This window comes from Drosophila takahashii, chromosome 3R (genome assembly GCF_030179915.1).
Source record: "Drosophila takahashii strain IR98-3 E-12201 chromosome 3R, DtakHiC1v2, whole genome shotgun sequence".
Taxonomy (NCBI): domain Eukaryota; kingdom Metazoa; phylum Arthropoda; class Insecta; order Diptera; family Drosophilidae; genus Drosophila; species Drosophila takahashii.
Genome location: NC_091681.1, coordinates 16842014 through 16857449, shown reverse-complemented (window position 1 = coordinate 16857449; position 15436 = coordinate 16842014). Strand labels below are relative to the sequence as shown.

General features: G+C 38.2%; 2 protein-coding genes across 17 annotated transcripts in view; both read left to right on the top strand.

Moving 5' to 3' along the window:
* Dys (Dystrophin) overlaps window positions 1–15436 on the top strand; it is a 152198-nt gene that overhangs the window by 83403 nt on the left and 53359 nt on the right. The window lies entirely within an intron of this gene.
* On the top strand, window positions 9859–10843 carry LOC138913670 (uncharacterized). Its single transcript, XM_070217871.1, has 3 exons — window positions 9859–10278; window positions 10498–10597; window positions 10669–10843. Exons 1-3 carry the CDS (start codon window positions 10106–10108, stop codon window positions 10774–10776), a joined length of 381 nt encoding a protein of 126 aa, XP_070073972.1. The 5' UTR covers window positions 9859–10105; the 3' UTR covers window positions 10777–10843.

The following is a 15436-nucleotide window of genomic DNA, read 5'->3' as shown; positions in this document are numbered from 1 at the left end:
ATATTAGTAGGCACAAAAAGCAGAAGAGAAGGGGAGAGCAAGACAAACACAGAGGGACAGCGAGAGCGAGAAAGAAAAACTTGACTTTTCCCGAGTGAACTGCATCAGAGTCAAAATGGCGGTCGAGTGTGTTTAGAGAAGGAGTGAGACCAATAGCAGATGGAAGGGCCTCCTCCTCTGTTTCCAGCCGTCATAATTCCAGCTTAGAGTGGCTTTACACAGTGGAGCTTTCCTAAGATGAACTATGATTTTGCTCTTAATTTTAAACATGTAGAATTTCTTGTTAATACAATCAGAATAAGCATCAGAATATTTCAGCTTAAACTTTTTTTCTATTTATCATTATAATTCACTTCACTGAGTTAAAGCATGCTTCTGGTCACACGCTTATCTTGCTTTGGGCACACGTCGATTCTTCTTTGTTTCGCCAAAAACACTTCAATCGATTTTAAAACTTTTCCTGCTGTTATACCAAACTTTTGTTCACTTTATTTAAGCCTCACTGTAAACCGTTTCCACTGCCTACTTTGGGCTTTTGTCAGAGAGATGAAACTGCAGGCACAGGCAAAACAGAAGGCACAGGGATAATTGCAATTCCCGCTAATGCCGGCGAATGTGTTGTGGCTTTGTCTCAACGGCAACAACAATCGTCACTCAATTACTCTCTGATGCTTTGATGCATTTTCCTGGAGCACCCAACACCCACCCACTGCCCATTTTCCTTTGTCAATCTGTGTTGACATTTGTCCACGAACTGTTTTTCGCAGACGCGTTCTCGCTTCTAGTTTTTTTCTTTGTTTTTTGTTTATTTGGGATTTATTGTGTTTAATGTGTTGAAAAGTCGCCTTATTTATGGCAACTGGATTTCGGGGGCCCGCCGTTCCAGTTCTGCCCTTTCCAAGGGGCGACAGCTGTGGAATAGTTGCCACATAGTTTCCATGTGTTGTCATTGTCTTTGTCTCGTGCTCGATTGTGTGGAAAATTGAAAAAAGAAACAAACAAAACAGAAGCTGAGCTGAGCTGAGTAAAAGAAAAAAGGAAAAGCTCACAAAGTCCTAGGTATTGTCTCTCCACAATTGTTGTTATGGGGGAAAAAAAGGGAGGAATTCGATTTGCCAAGCGGATATTAAAGGTAAACATTGACTTGATAGGGATGCAGAAAGGTTTGATTAAATGAAATCTGAGTGAGTTGGCATACAAAGTTAGTCGGAAGTTGAGGGTTTAGTTTGCTTAGAATAAATTAAAAATATTTTCCACACCGTCTGCTATTTATTATTTTTGTGACAGGAAATGTCAAACATTTTTTCGTCACCATAAATCTGCATTAAAGATGTGATCTTGGTTATCCAATTTTGCATTTTATGTACTTTTTTTATATCATCCACTATTCTGTGTTGGCTTCATCTCTGGTTGCCAACAAAATAAAGTTTTATGACACGAAAAATGTTGCAACTAATATTTTAGACGTTGTATTGCTTTCACGTTTTTTCTTTTTGTATATATGTGGCTGCTGCTTCTTTCCGACAGAAAGCTAATAGTGTTTGGCCATTTTTCAAACTGCTCGTGGGGATGGAGGATAACGGCCAACACACACACAAACACACTCTCAAGCTCGGAAAAGTGGTGCTGTCGTTAACTCGAAGTTTGTTAAAAATTTTTATCAGCATGCCGAGGCAATGACATGGCCACATCACAAGGACGCGAATGGAGGGAGGGGTTTGGGTTTTTTGGGGATGTGGACACGGACATGGCTGCCAGGATGCAGGATGCACGAGCAGCAGGAGCCGAAACCGCTAGCCACAACATGACGACGTCACTGACATGTGACCATACATACTAATAAAGCGTTAGTTGCTCGCTTCGAGCTGTGGAAATTTTTTCAAAATACCTACTCTATCCTCCTAATGAATTCGATGGGGAATTTCAGTTAAGAAATAGTTTGGTGATTGATGGCCAAAAAGTTTTTGGCATTTTTCTAGTCAACTTTAAATATTGCTATAGATATTTTGAAGTTGGCTTGCGAGTTTTAAGCATTTAAGCTCCTAAACCGGTTGGAAATATTTTATTAGATGGAAAAGTTAAAGGATTGATAAGATACTCAATTGAATGCCTCTATTGAATTTTTCAAGATATTCTTTTAAGGTCAATTTAATCCCTTTATTAAAAATTTCAAAATATTCATAAATATTCCATTTAATTCCTCTATTAAATATTTCAAAATATTTTTAATAAATTTCATTTCATCCGCCTATTAAATATTTTCAAATATTGTGCACTAAACTCTTTACATATCCAATCTGAATTCTATTTCAAGCTCTTGTTATTTATGCATCCCTTTGATTCCAATTTCCCTGCTAATTCAAAGCGTATCGTGACTTCGTTTATCTCGATCCTGGTAGTTTAATTTCTCCCAGTTCCTTTTTGGACACTTTTCCCAGCCGTTTTTCATCGCCCCGAACAGGAGATGACAAAGTCCGTGCGGGCGAAGATGAGTATGCCAGCTATCCCTGCTTTCTCCTGGCTTTTCCTTTTGCGCACATTTTTTTGGTCTGGTTGGCTGATGCCTTCTGGTCGGTCCCTGTTCATGTTTCTGCTTTGGCAGAGCTATTTCCTTGGCTCCTTCTGCAGCATTAAAGTTGTGTGTTGTATGTTGTATGTTGCATTTACGCTTCAGCTCCGCTTGACAGAAACAGAGACAGAGATAGAGACACAAACAGAGAGGGAGAACGCAGACTTTTAGTGGCACCATTATGAGATGAAGGACCCTTTCAGCTCTCGGGGCAAAGCTCAGTCAGTCAGGCAACCGCTTTATGTGTAGAGTTCATTACTTTTATGTGATTATGTGTCATGTGTGCGAACAGCATGGTAGTCAGTGTGTGTGGGACATGTCAGTGTGTCATTGGCATTATTAGTTTTTCCGTAGCACACTTTTCCGACGCCCTTCTTCAGCTCAGCTCAGCGCTCTGTGACAGTTATGCGAAAAACTTGTCCCAAAATTAGTTGCAATTATTTATGGCCTTTGCTTTTTGTGGCTTTGCTTTTTATGCTGGCCAAACTAGGGTAGCTAATCAGTTGAAAGTTGTTGTTGATGTGGCTAGCGTCGAGTCAACTAATTTGTTTATTTTGTGTAGATTTGTATCACTGACAAAAACTAACCCAAGACCATAACTTTAAAATTTAATATCTCAATGGCTGGCAAAAACCCTTGAAAAAATTCCAGGAACATTTTTACTCATGTTCGAGACTTTCTGAACATTTGCCAAAAAGTTCGGACTGTTCCCCTTCACAGGCAGCTGGGCAGTAATGAGTTGGCAGCCCGGCTTCCATTCATTATGGCCAGCTAACACATGGTTATATTACACATACGCAACGTTGTACACTGAGAAAACATGAGTTTTTCACAAGGGCAAAGGGGATACTTAAAGCAAGCTGGTAGCTGAAAAAAAAAATCTGAAAACATGTATGAAAGTGGAATTTTCATCGTTGTTCCATTGCCAGCAAAACATGCAACATGGGAAATATGAACGAGGACCAAACCAAACAGGTTCCCCCGTAATACCCGGATGATTCCTTCTGCCCGACGTAGTTAACTGTCTGCGGATTCTGCTAACAAGACTCGTCAGTGATTTGAGTGCTGCATGCGAGTTTGTTATGCGAGTTGGAATTAGCATAGTTAGGATAGAACGAGTTCCGAGCTCTGAGCTCTTCGAGTCCCTTCTGATTGCCAGCGAACCGCTCGTAATGATGTGCAACATGGTATCATCAGCAGTCTGGCAGAAAGAGATTGGAATGCCAACCTCTGGCTGCTGCTGCTGTGATTTCTCTGTAGTGTTGGCATCTATTAATATTAATAGCTGTAAATTGGGGTCAAAGCGTCTCTGGCATTTATTCAGTGGCTGCGAGTGGATTGCACATAAAGTGTAATATGAATATTACATTTAATTGCTGGTATTTTTATTATTAAATGCAGTCCAATTAAAATGCTTTACACTTTCATAATTGGCAAGGTCCTGGAACTAGTATAAATGATATTAAATAAATTGTAAATCAAGTTCTCTTAATTTACTTAAAATTATAATGATTTAAATGTGAATTTCATTTTAATCTCTGTTTGGCTTAGTGCCACTTAAACCTAACGGCTGACCTGTTCCCATTTTGGACGATTTGTTTGTTGAACCAGAAACTGCTCCACATTTTATCTACTTGAAAATTTCCCCCTCTACCCTCTACATTTTCCACTTTCCACTTCAGTTTCCTTTTTCTTGGTTTTGCCCAAAAATCATTAGCAGGCGACCGAAAATTCAGGTCAGCCGCTTAATGTGCCGCATAAGTACCTATAAGTATGCAATGCACTTTCGCCCAGGTACGCCACACTTATCAAGTTGTACACCTGCACACCTACACACCAGTAAACCTATACTCTGCACCCACACACTCAGGGCACAGGGCACGCACAGATTGCGGCAACAAAATCTGTACACTTTGGCTCCATTAAAGCCGCACGCACGAAGAGGCCACGGTTGCCAGCCCGTGGGCAACCAACACAAAAGTGTGATGTCAGTGGCTCACTCATATAACCCTCCGTACCCCATAAACCACCCACTGGAGCCACCGCCCCCTTGCGGTATTTATTTAGCCTATAAAGCTTCAGTGGGCTACAGCCGTCTCGCACAGCATCAAAGCGTTCATCCATAGGAGAGCAACTGGGAAAGACTCGGGAGTTCTTTTTTTGATAAGCAAAGACCTTGAGATACTGATTACTAAGTTTTTAGATTTCATATAAAAAATTAAAAAAAATCTCCGATTTAAAAATTTAAATTTAACTTGATTAGATTAACTTGTCGAAATTACTTAAAAATACAATTTTAATGGGCAATTCATTATTGTTACGGAATAATTAGGAGAATTTTTTAAATTTTTAATAATAATTAAAGTAAGCTTGCAAATCAACGGAAATATAGTTAAAATTAAAGATAACTGAACTTTAATATCTCAAATTTAAATTATCAAACTATTTTTACTTAACAACTTTTTCTTACCCAACTTTAAACTTAAAATAAGTTAATTATATTATTTAAGATAATTTAAAACATTAATTGAATTTTTCCTACCAATTAAACTACCCTGCGCCCCACAACTACCCTGTAGGAAAAGGCGAGGGAAAATGAGTGGAAAGTCGAGCGGAAAGTGACACACAAAACCAAAAGCGGGGCTGCCAGCGCGGTTCATATGGCAGTTCAGGAGGCAGTTGCCGCTCTGGTTGGACTCTGTTGACCTAAAAATCTCATTTGCCGCATGCTCATTTCTGCCATCACTTTTGTTACCTTACTTTTGTCGCACCTCTTGGCGGTGTTCTTTGTTTTCGGCTCTCGGTTTCTGCAAATGTGCCCCTAGCTAAACAAAAAAAATAATAAAAATACACAACAGCACAGATTCTTTGATATATATAAAAAATATTTTTTAGCGCATGAGAAAAATTGCACAGAGGAAGTGCGAGGAAATGAAATTTGAGCCCGCAGCCTGACCTAGAAGAAGCCGAACGACGACCATATGTTCTACGCTCTCCATTTCCCCCTTCAGTTAATTTCCTGAACATGACGTGCAGCTTTTCTTGTCTGCTTTTCTTTTTATTTTTGTTTTCACTTGTAGGACGAAATTTTCGATTGGTAATCAAAGTCCTTGTCATAAACGAACAACTTTCCCAGGCTTCAATTTAATATGAAAAGGAACATGTTATGCTCATTGAGGGGTCAATGCTTCACAGTTCAGCTGGGTTTTTCCAACGCAAAAGTAGAAATACCAACCACAAACTCATGATAAATATTTAATAGTCATGTTTGGCTAAGCAAATTTACGGTGGAAACTTTAAATAATATTTATTTTTCTCTCTTTCATTGCAGGTAAGCGAATGATTTTAATAAAAATGGGGTAAGCAAATGAAATGCAGAAGTAAAAAGCTTGGAAAGAGAAAGGTAATAAATTATAGGTTCTAAAAATACTGAAAATATAAAATGCTATTTTGGGCACTTTAAATACTGTTGAAATTGTCAATTGACTAATTGAATTCAAATCGGATTTAATGTCGTTTCTCGGAAAAGTTGGCCAGCTGGCACTGATTTGGCTCCGAAAGCAGAGGTTTCACTTCCACTGGATTTCTTTTTTTTTCGCCCTCCGCCATTTCGGGACGTCAATCTAATAAAGTGCAAGTGAAAGCGGTGGAAATTCTGCTCAGTTCAGTGCTGTCACTTAATAATTCAATGCCAGAATGTAGGCAACGTTTTTCGGTAACCCTCAATGCCAAGCAGATTTTATTATTTTTCGTTTTTCCTCTTTTTTAATTTTTTTCTCGTTTTTTGCTTCTTTTGTTGTCGGTGGAAATGTCACATGCAAATCTAAATAAGCAAAGCGGCGAGAAGAAAAACGATGAAAATTGTGTTAGTCGCGCGGCAGAGCTGACAAAATGATAGATGGAAGCTGCGTCAAAACGGGAAAAAAAGGGGGGACGAGGGGTAAAAATTAGCGTAGGCCTTAAAAAAGCTTCAAAAGCAATCAAAATGACAACTTAAGTAGGCTTCCCGACAACACAGAAAAAAAGGAAAAAGAAAGGCAACGAGAAAAGTGAAAAAAAAGAAAGTTAAGATGAAATAAAAGTAGGGAGGAAAAGAAATTCCCGTCTTGGGGTTAGATGGGAATCTTGAGCCTTGAGAAATGTGGGCTCAATTAGGGCATAATTGTTTGTTTTCTCACTCGGCTGGCTGGCCAGCTGCTAATTGAAGCATCAAAAGTTTTTTATTGGCTCCCGCCAAGTGTGAAAGGGCAAAGATGTAATTCAATTCCGCTTTTCCTTTGCCCTTGCCAAATGAAAATTGATGTGGACTCTGTGTCGGCTAAGCAATTATGAAAATGTTGGCTGCTGGCTAAAAAACAGCTCCACTGCGTCGAAGTTCTCCCAAATCGTGCGTAAAATTGTTAAACTTTACTACTGCACGAAAACCCAAGAAGACGAAGACTTGGCAAAGAAAAATGTGTCTGTGGTCTCGAGGCCAGAACAGATTTTCCTGCGGTTGTCTTTTTGGCCTGGCCAAGAGTGAGAGCAGCCATTTGTGTGGGACCCAAATGCGCATTTAACTTAATCAAGATTTTAATATTTAAAGAATTTTCAGCCTGGCAACAAATTTGCCAAAACCCCCTTTACATTCCCCATTTTATATCTTATCACTCTCAGTTTCCAACCCCTTTTGCAAATGTTTTGTGTGTTGGCTGCGGAAAAGGGATTCCAAGCTCTTGGTTTTCGCCACCGAAAAGAGGGAAACTATTCTGCCAAGGACAAACAACATTATCTCTCTTACATGATGCTTGCCACACTTCAATTGCTTGTAAATGCCACACAATAGATACCGCCCACTCCACCGCCACCACCCACTCAACTCGATAAATTCCCAGCCAAGTTGTTGTTGAGAAAAGTTTTCTAGTAGTTTTCCCTTTTTGCGGCTTCTCTGCCTGTCGACTTGATTTTAGTTTTATGTGTTGCACATTTATTTATTTCGACAGGTCGGAATATATACATACAAGTGTATATTTTTTCTGTGCCAAAATCAATAAGCAAAATGACAGCAGCTCTGTTGGTTGGTCAAATCCCCAAAAAGGTTTGGCAAATCCAATGAGAAATGACGAAACATTTCACTAAATATTTAAATAGAGGTCAAGGTAATTTCTGAAGTTTTTATTTCGGGTCACAGATTATGGTTTTAACAGGTAGAGATTGATTTACTAAAATATTTGGCTTTGAACTAGTTTGAGAAAATACATTTGGTATATTCATATTTTGACTTTATTTACTTACTAATAAAATGGGCATGGATGTTAAATCCAATTTAAAAATTATTTTAGTCTTTAGTCTTTAAAAGAATACTTTTTCCTGTTGAACTTAATCCTAAGACAACAGACAGCTGTATAACATTTAACCAACTGTCCTGTGGTCTCATAAAAACTTTGACTATAAACTATATAAGGCGACTTCTTATAGCCAGATCTCGGCAATAATTCAGTACCCTTAACTGCTTTGCGCTTTTCACGATACTAAATCATATTTAAAGGCGCTTAAATAGAGCGCAGAGTGCAAGGCACATAAATTATGAAGACGAGGGCTTGGGTTGAGAGGTGTTGGACCAAATCTCACAGACGACAGACAATTGAATTTGTGTGGGAGTGGGGGATACACACAGATACATTTACTCAGATACACCCATGTATCTGCTGCCAACAATGACAAATTACCCAAAGCGCAAAAATAAAGAAGAGAATCACGCAACACGAAGACAGACACGCAGAAAGTATCTCGCAGATACAACATGTTGTTAACAGCGACAATAACAAGTTATGAGACTCTCTGCATAACAATAAACAGCAAGTTGCTGAAATATATTTCACAAAACTATTGTGCAAATAATGAAGCGCCCCCGGGTCTGAAGAATCTGGGCGGAGCTCCCGAGTAGATGTAAAAGTTATAAGCATAATTCTTGGGAGGGAAGTGGGTGAGTGTGCGAGTGGGGAACACATGTTGGCATGTTGATTGTCGCGTCTACTCCGGAGTCTGCTTTTGGGCCAGATTATCCCTCTCACACAGTCACACACTCTCCCCCAAAAGTATTTGCCAACTAGATTTTTGACTTAGCATCGCCGAGTGTATGTGAGTTAGGCATGCCTCATTTTGATCCGCTTTTCGTGGCGCTGCAAAAGTAGTGGAGGGCTAAAAAAAAAGAAGATCGGATTCAGAAACTTTGTTGAGGCTTTAGTGTGGCAAATCCCAGCGACCTTTCCCCTAACCGCATCACATTAAGCTCGTGGTCTTGTCGACTTCATCTGGCAAGAGCTTAACTTTGATTTCAGACACTCTGTGGGTGAGCGCGTAACTAGCCCACTTAAATGCGCGTTAGAGCGGTGACAAGACTTCAGGCAGAGAGTGTCGCCTGAGAAAAATATACACTAAGAAAATAAGTTAATGGGTATTAAAGGAGTCTTACTCAAATAGTCCGATTTTCAAATCTCTTTAAAAGGTGTCTTAAAAATTAAATCTACCAAATATTTGGTTGCATACTTGAGTAAATTACCCAAACAAATGTGTTCTAATTTTAGAATTACTCATTATTCCTTCACTCAATAATTATTCCACGGTTTAACAGTATATCACATCAAATCCTGTAATAGCTAAAACTCAAGCAAATGAGCAAAGTTTCAACTCTCAGCTGATGACGTTTACTGTCAACTTGAAAGCCTCAAAACGGTTATTGTTGTTTTCTGCTGCTGATGATGATAGCGCAGGGAAATGTAAGTGATTAAACTTCTAGTATCTGACTAAAATCATTTTCAAATAAATAAACTTGGCCGAGGAAAGTTATCAGCTAAGAAAAGAGAGGCAAAAACACTTATTAGCCGGAAAGTAAGAAGAAGAAAAAGAGCAAAGTGGCAGCACAAGTAGACAGGCAATTGCGATATAAACAGTCAGTTGGAGCAGCTGCTGGGGTCCGGAGTACCCGGGGGATTGGATGGGGGTCCTGGGGAATCTGGGTAAGATGCAGTTGACAAAGTAGAAGGAGACTAAAGTTTTTCTTAGATTTGTGTTTGTTGTTTGCGTTTTGTAGAGCAAAAAACGAAGCCACACCACTTAGGGAAAGCAACTTTATCGCTTAGAGGGGAGTAGGGAAGAGATAAATTTAGACTTGGCTCTCGTAGAAAAATAAAAACAACATATTAAATCAAAGGGAGTCGGGTCTTTTCGGCAATTTGTTTATTGTTTTCTTTATTTTTTTATTAACATAATTGATTGCCCGATTTGTGGCTGTGGGAAACTCTTGTACACTGAGAAAACTTGAGAACGAAAAAATCAAGAACGAATATTCTTGATTTCAGTATTTTGTCTTCTCACTTTTTTTAGCACAAACGTTCTTGAAATCAAGAATAAAACCATTCTTGATCTGGCTTTTTGAGAATACATCATTCTCGATTTCGTTTATCAAGCATGAACGTTATTGAAATCGTCCCCAAGCATTCTTAAAATCGTTCTCAACTTCGTCTCAGAGATGAAAAAAAATAAGAGAGAGAAAAAATGAGAGAGACACTCTCTCTGGAATTTTTCGGCAAGCTACCGAAGTTCACTTCGGCTCTCGTCAAATGCTCGTTTTTTTCGGCCAGTGAAGCGGAGTACACACGCGGACGACACACGTTTAAAGAACCTTCTAGAGGAACTAGATATTTTGAGTGCGCTCCCCTTCCTCAAAAGTAAGTATTTAATAATAACATTAGTGTAATAATAAAAATAATGAAAATAAGCTATATAATAAATAAATACTTCGAATTTGTATGTTTGTGAAAAAAAGTGACGCCACGCTAAATGCATCTATGTATGTATACATATGTGTGTTTATGCAGGAGCGTGCCTGCGCTTGTAAGGTTCTGTTTTAAAAAAGTAATATGAAATAATACTTTAACTATTTTTAGGCGCTGGAGTGTCTTCATGGACAAGGAGAGATCAATGAGGCGATTCCGCCAATTGGTTTACGTATTGTGTTCCGGGAGAAGCTGTTCGCAAAACTCGAAAGTATGTATATATATAAGCAATATACAATTTTTATTATTTATTGTTATTTAAACTATATATAAATCTTGCAGTTTGTGGGACGTAATCAGGAAAAGAGCGAGAAACAAACATCGCTGATTGGTATCGGTCCACCTAGAGGAGGTAGCACGCTTGGCAAGGTACATTTTAAAATTATATAACTTTATATTTATTGTACGTTTTATGTATATTACTTAAATTTATTCGTACTTACTTAATAATGATAAGATTGCTGTTAGACTTAAATATGTTTAGTTATAAGTAATTTGTAATTATGTTATATCTATAATAATAAATAAAAAATTAATAAAATAAAAAAAAGTGAATATATGAAATTTTTAATTTTTCTGAAAAATTCCTTTTTGCATCAAGAGTGGAACATTCTTGAAATCGAGAACGCCTATTCTTGAAATCAAGAACGCCTATGCTTGAATCCAAGAATTTGTCTTCTTGAAACCAAGAATACGTTCTTCTTGGTAAGAGAGAAATTATTAAACCCGAGAACGATTTACTCTTGGAACCAAGAACGCCTATTCTTGAAACCAAGAACGCCTATGCTTGAATCCAAGAATGTTTCTTCTTGAATCCAAGAAGACTCATACTGAAATCAAGAATACTTATTTTCAAAAAAGTAGTCTCAAATCAAGAACACTCGTTCTTGATTTTAGTAAAACCGTTCTTGGCTCACTTTTGAGCACGGAAATACTGAAATCAAGAACGTTGAGAACGGTTTTTTTTCTCGGTGTACTTATTGGCGAAGTTGTGCCAGATGCAGCATCTGAGACATATTTTCCCCTCTGCCGCCGCGAAATCAGTGGGAAATCAAGAGCACGCCATTACACTTCCGCCTCCTTGAAATTAAGTTAGCTGTTTATCCTTTATCCTTGGCTGAGCCATCTGAGTTTTTCCGCTCTCCTTCTTTTTTCCTCTGCCAGCAACTCCATCCACCGCAACTTTTACTTGATTGATGACGCTCATTTGTGCTACGTGTGTTCGGGTCTGGTTGGCCTCCCTCTTTTTCCAGGTTGAGCCAAATAATTCTGCTTAATTTTAAATCAGTTTGCAATTTGCTGCGGAAACTTTTCTATACCTCCTGCTCCTCAGATCCTGCGGTTGAATTTGGTTTATTGCCTCGGTGCGTGTTGCATACTTTTTGCGGCGCCGGCCGGAAATGTTATTCAGTCGTGTGGCCGCCGTTGTTGTCGGTTGTTTATAATGTTTAAGCACACTCACGGGTAAAGTTAACCGCAAGTTACCAACTTTATTAATGTGCGTATATCCCCCGTTCATGGGCCTCTTTCTTGCTTATTTTTTATGGACTGTCTGTGGGCTTTGTTTGGCGTTATTGCCTTTTCAGTTTATTGTTTACTTTTCGGAAGTGTGTTGTTTTTTTATCCTTGTATTTACTTGGAGGGAGGGAAAAAAGTTGACGGAGGTATATACTTTGTCACTGATTTATTTCCGTTTTTTTAAAGGGACTGCAGGGCAGTAGAAAAATTAATGTTTAATATTTAATGTATAAATTTTACAATGCTGTTTCTAAAAACAAGATATTGAACTAGATTAAGTATCAACATTTAATTATTATTATCTGTTTGGGATTGCTTGGAATTTTGAATCATACCTATTAAGCTTAGAGAGCTAGCAAAACAGAATCTTTGGGTAAATATTTTCCAAGCCATTGCCGGCACTTTTCTCAACTAGTCTTAACACACACTTTCAATGGGGATTTATAAGTATTACTCTCACCCCCAAAAACACATCCTCTATTTTCTCACTCTTGATACCACCGAATGCCAGTCGCAATAACATATTTTTTCAATTTTTTCCCATTATTTTATTCCACTTTTTTTTCTCGTGCTTAGTGGCAAGTGGCAACAAGGTTGTGACGCTTGGTGCATTCTGTTTTTGCTTCAACGCCATTAAATACAGCAACAAATGCAATGGCAGTGCAGCGCTGAAGGGGTGAAAATATTATGCTTATGGAGGGGGTGGTGGAAAAACACCCCACCGCAAGTATGCATTAGAAATGTTTGCCCGCCGCCATCATAACGCATTAAAAATTTCGCTATTTTTTCTTTCTTCCCCGAGAAAGGATTTTTGCGTTGGTTTGCTTTGCTCCTTTCTTCTGCTGCCATCGCTCTTTAAAATCCTCCTCCCTCCCATTATTTACTCAGTTTCATTATGCACTCATTTCATTAAAAGTTAAGTCGCTCTTCGGGGCCAAGCAACGACAATTTATTTCAATAAATTTAATTACTTACCCCTTGCAGGCATTTTTTGTTAACTATTTTCTATGCTTGACCAGCAGCCGAATGTAAAATGTTCTCCCATTTTTCCCTTTTTTTAATTGTGTGGACGGGTGGAAAGTGGGGTCGAGTTGTGTGAAACTTTCATTACCTATTTGTATTACATAATTGCACTCACGTGTGGCAGTCCCAAAAGTGTGTGTACATAAGTACAGGGGTGTCTGTGCTGTGTGTTTTTCACAAAAACTTTTCCTCCAGCGGAAAGTTCCATTTACTGTGCATTGATAATTTGTTAAAAGTTTTTACTTTTTTCTCTGTGTGTGTTTTACCCGTGTTTGCTGCTCGCATTTATGGCTGCTGAGGTCGTTTGCAGGATATTCAGGTGAACTTTTTCCTATAATTGTGTGCAAAGAGTTGTCTGTTAATATTAAATGGGAGCTAAAGAATATTAACTTTAAATAGCAAAAACTTCAACATAATTTAATAAATTCGTTAGCCATCTTTTAAGAAATTTCCCTAACATTTACATATCTTCAACTTTTCTTTACATTTGAATCACAAGAATTTAATTTAATAATAAGAAATAACTTGGTGCATTTCCTGAACAGCCCCAGCTGCAGTTTGTGGAGAAAATACAAGAACATAATGCCAACCTATATAGCTGGCAGCTGTAGCTTCTAATTAATGTCAGTCAGTATCTCTCTTTTGCTCCTTCCTCTGCCTTTGTTTTTTTTTTGTACTTGCCCAAACTCTGGCGGTGGGCGTGGCGTTGAGTAGGGCTAACGCCTTTTTCATGTCATAATAATTTCTGGCTTCCCTTTTCCCTGCCTGCTCCACGCAAAACTGAGAAATGGCGCATGAAAAGCGCCAACAAACTTTAATTAGTTATGCAAAGCGAATGCAGCTTTGGGAACGAACAAAGAAGCCGGAAAAACAAGAAACAAAAAAGTGAAAAACTGGGGAAAAACGATTATGTGAGCCAGCGTGAATTTAAAATGTAAAATAAAATTAAAAAATGGTAGAAAAATATATATGTATGGGCAAATTACAAAACACACACACATGGGTCAGCTCAACAGGAGTTTTATTTGCCGGAAGCGTGTCTAAAAAAAAGTGCAGAGCAAAACAATTGAGAACAAAGAACTCAAATTAATTGTGCGCAAAATCGTAATTGCAAGCGGGTAATTAATAAATTATATCGCCATATGCAAATCCGCAAAAACGTATGAATGGGTTTGTGACCGACCATATGAAAAACAAATTAACGTGAGTTTAATGTGCCGTACATATTTGATAACTGACCACCGAAATAAGTAGGCTATGAAAATATTGTTATGGCATTTAATTGACACAAAAATAATTCAACGGACAGGGACCACAGGGCATGGCTAATGACCTCAACTGAACTCTTATACATTTAAATTAAAACATTTTTATTATGATTTTGACATTTAAAATTATAAATAAGTTATTTTAAATTTTATTACAATTAAACCAATAAGTACAATGAAATAATTTTATTCGACCAATTTAAGAACTAAAACGTTACTCTCTTCATCTCCACCTATCAATTTATTGCACAACCTTCTCACATCTCAATAAACAAACGTACAATCCAGAAAATTCCCCATCCTTTCTTCCTTCCTTTTTCACTCCTTTGGTATTTTTCTATTGAGTATGCATCGAGTGGTGTATCCTTTTGGCATTTTCCCCTGACCCTCTTCCCTTTTCGTTCATTGGTTCATGCACTTTAGTTCATTACATCGTTTTCATTTGGCCAATTTGCTCACTTGACCATGGTTGATTTTTATTATTTGGTCTGGCAGTCGTCAAGAAAATTGAAATGTTTTCGGTTGCTTTGTTTTGTTGCGTTTTGCGTTTGCCCTTTGCTTTTCCTTTTTCCCTTCAGGATAGACAGACTCTGATATACTGACTCCAACTAGTTGCATTTTGCTTTCCCCTGGGTTAAGTGTCCCCTTCAGTTTCCCTCCCTGTAGATACTGTCTCTCCTTTTTGAGCTCTTTGTGCTGAGTCCTGGGCCAGCTTTCAATATCTGTTATTGTCCTTCCCTTGACTTCCTGCTGCTGCTGCAGCTGTTGTTTGCATGCTACTTAATGTGGCACTGACTGTTGCCACTACGTGACTTTGCCGTCTTCTTCATCACGAAGCCAGTTAAAATGTGGTCAATTCTGGCTACTTTCCTGCTCAGTTTACTCTCTGTGATACCTTGGCTTTTGGCCAGTTAAGTTTGCTTTCACAATTCTGCAAACGTTTACATCTTTAGCAAGCTAGTTTCAAGGGAAATGAATCAGATATGTTACTTAAATGATACTTTTTCATTAAAATATCTAATTTACATGTATTTTAATTACAATGAAATGCAAAGGTATTTAAAGGACATTTTTCTTCATTAGTTCTTGTAATGCGAGCACATACTCTGCATTCTCAGCCTCATTTGTCGACCTCAAATTACTTACCCAACCGCAAAAACTTTTGCCTGCTTACAGACGAAGTACGAGAGCAAATATAAACTGCAATTTGCCAGCAACCTCCCCTTCTCGGCAAACAAAAT

Coding starts and splice junctions, on each gene's coding strand:
- LOC138913670 (XM_070217871.1), top strand. CDS start 10,106: ATGAGAGAGACACTCTCTCTGGAATTTTTCGGCAAGCTACCGAAGTTC. Junction 10,279..10,497: donor TGCGCTCCCCTTCCTCAAAA/GTAAGTATTTAA, acceptor AACTATTTTTAG/GCGCTGGAGTGTCTTCATGG. Junction 10,598..10,668: donor GCTGTTCGCAAAACTCGAAA/GTATGTATATAT, acceptor TAAATCTTGCAG/TTTGTGGGACGTAATCAGGA.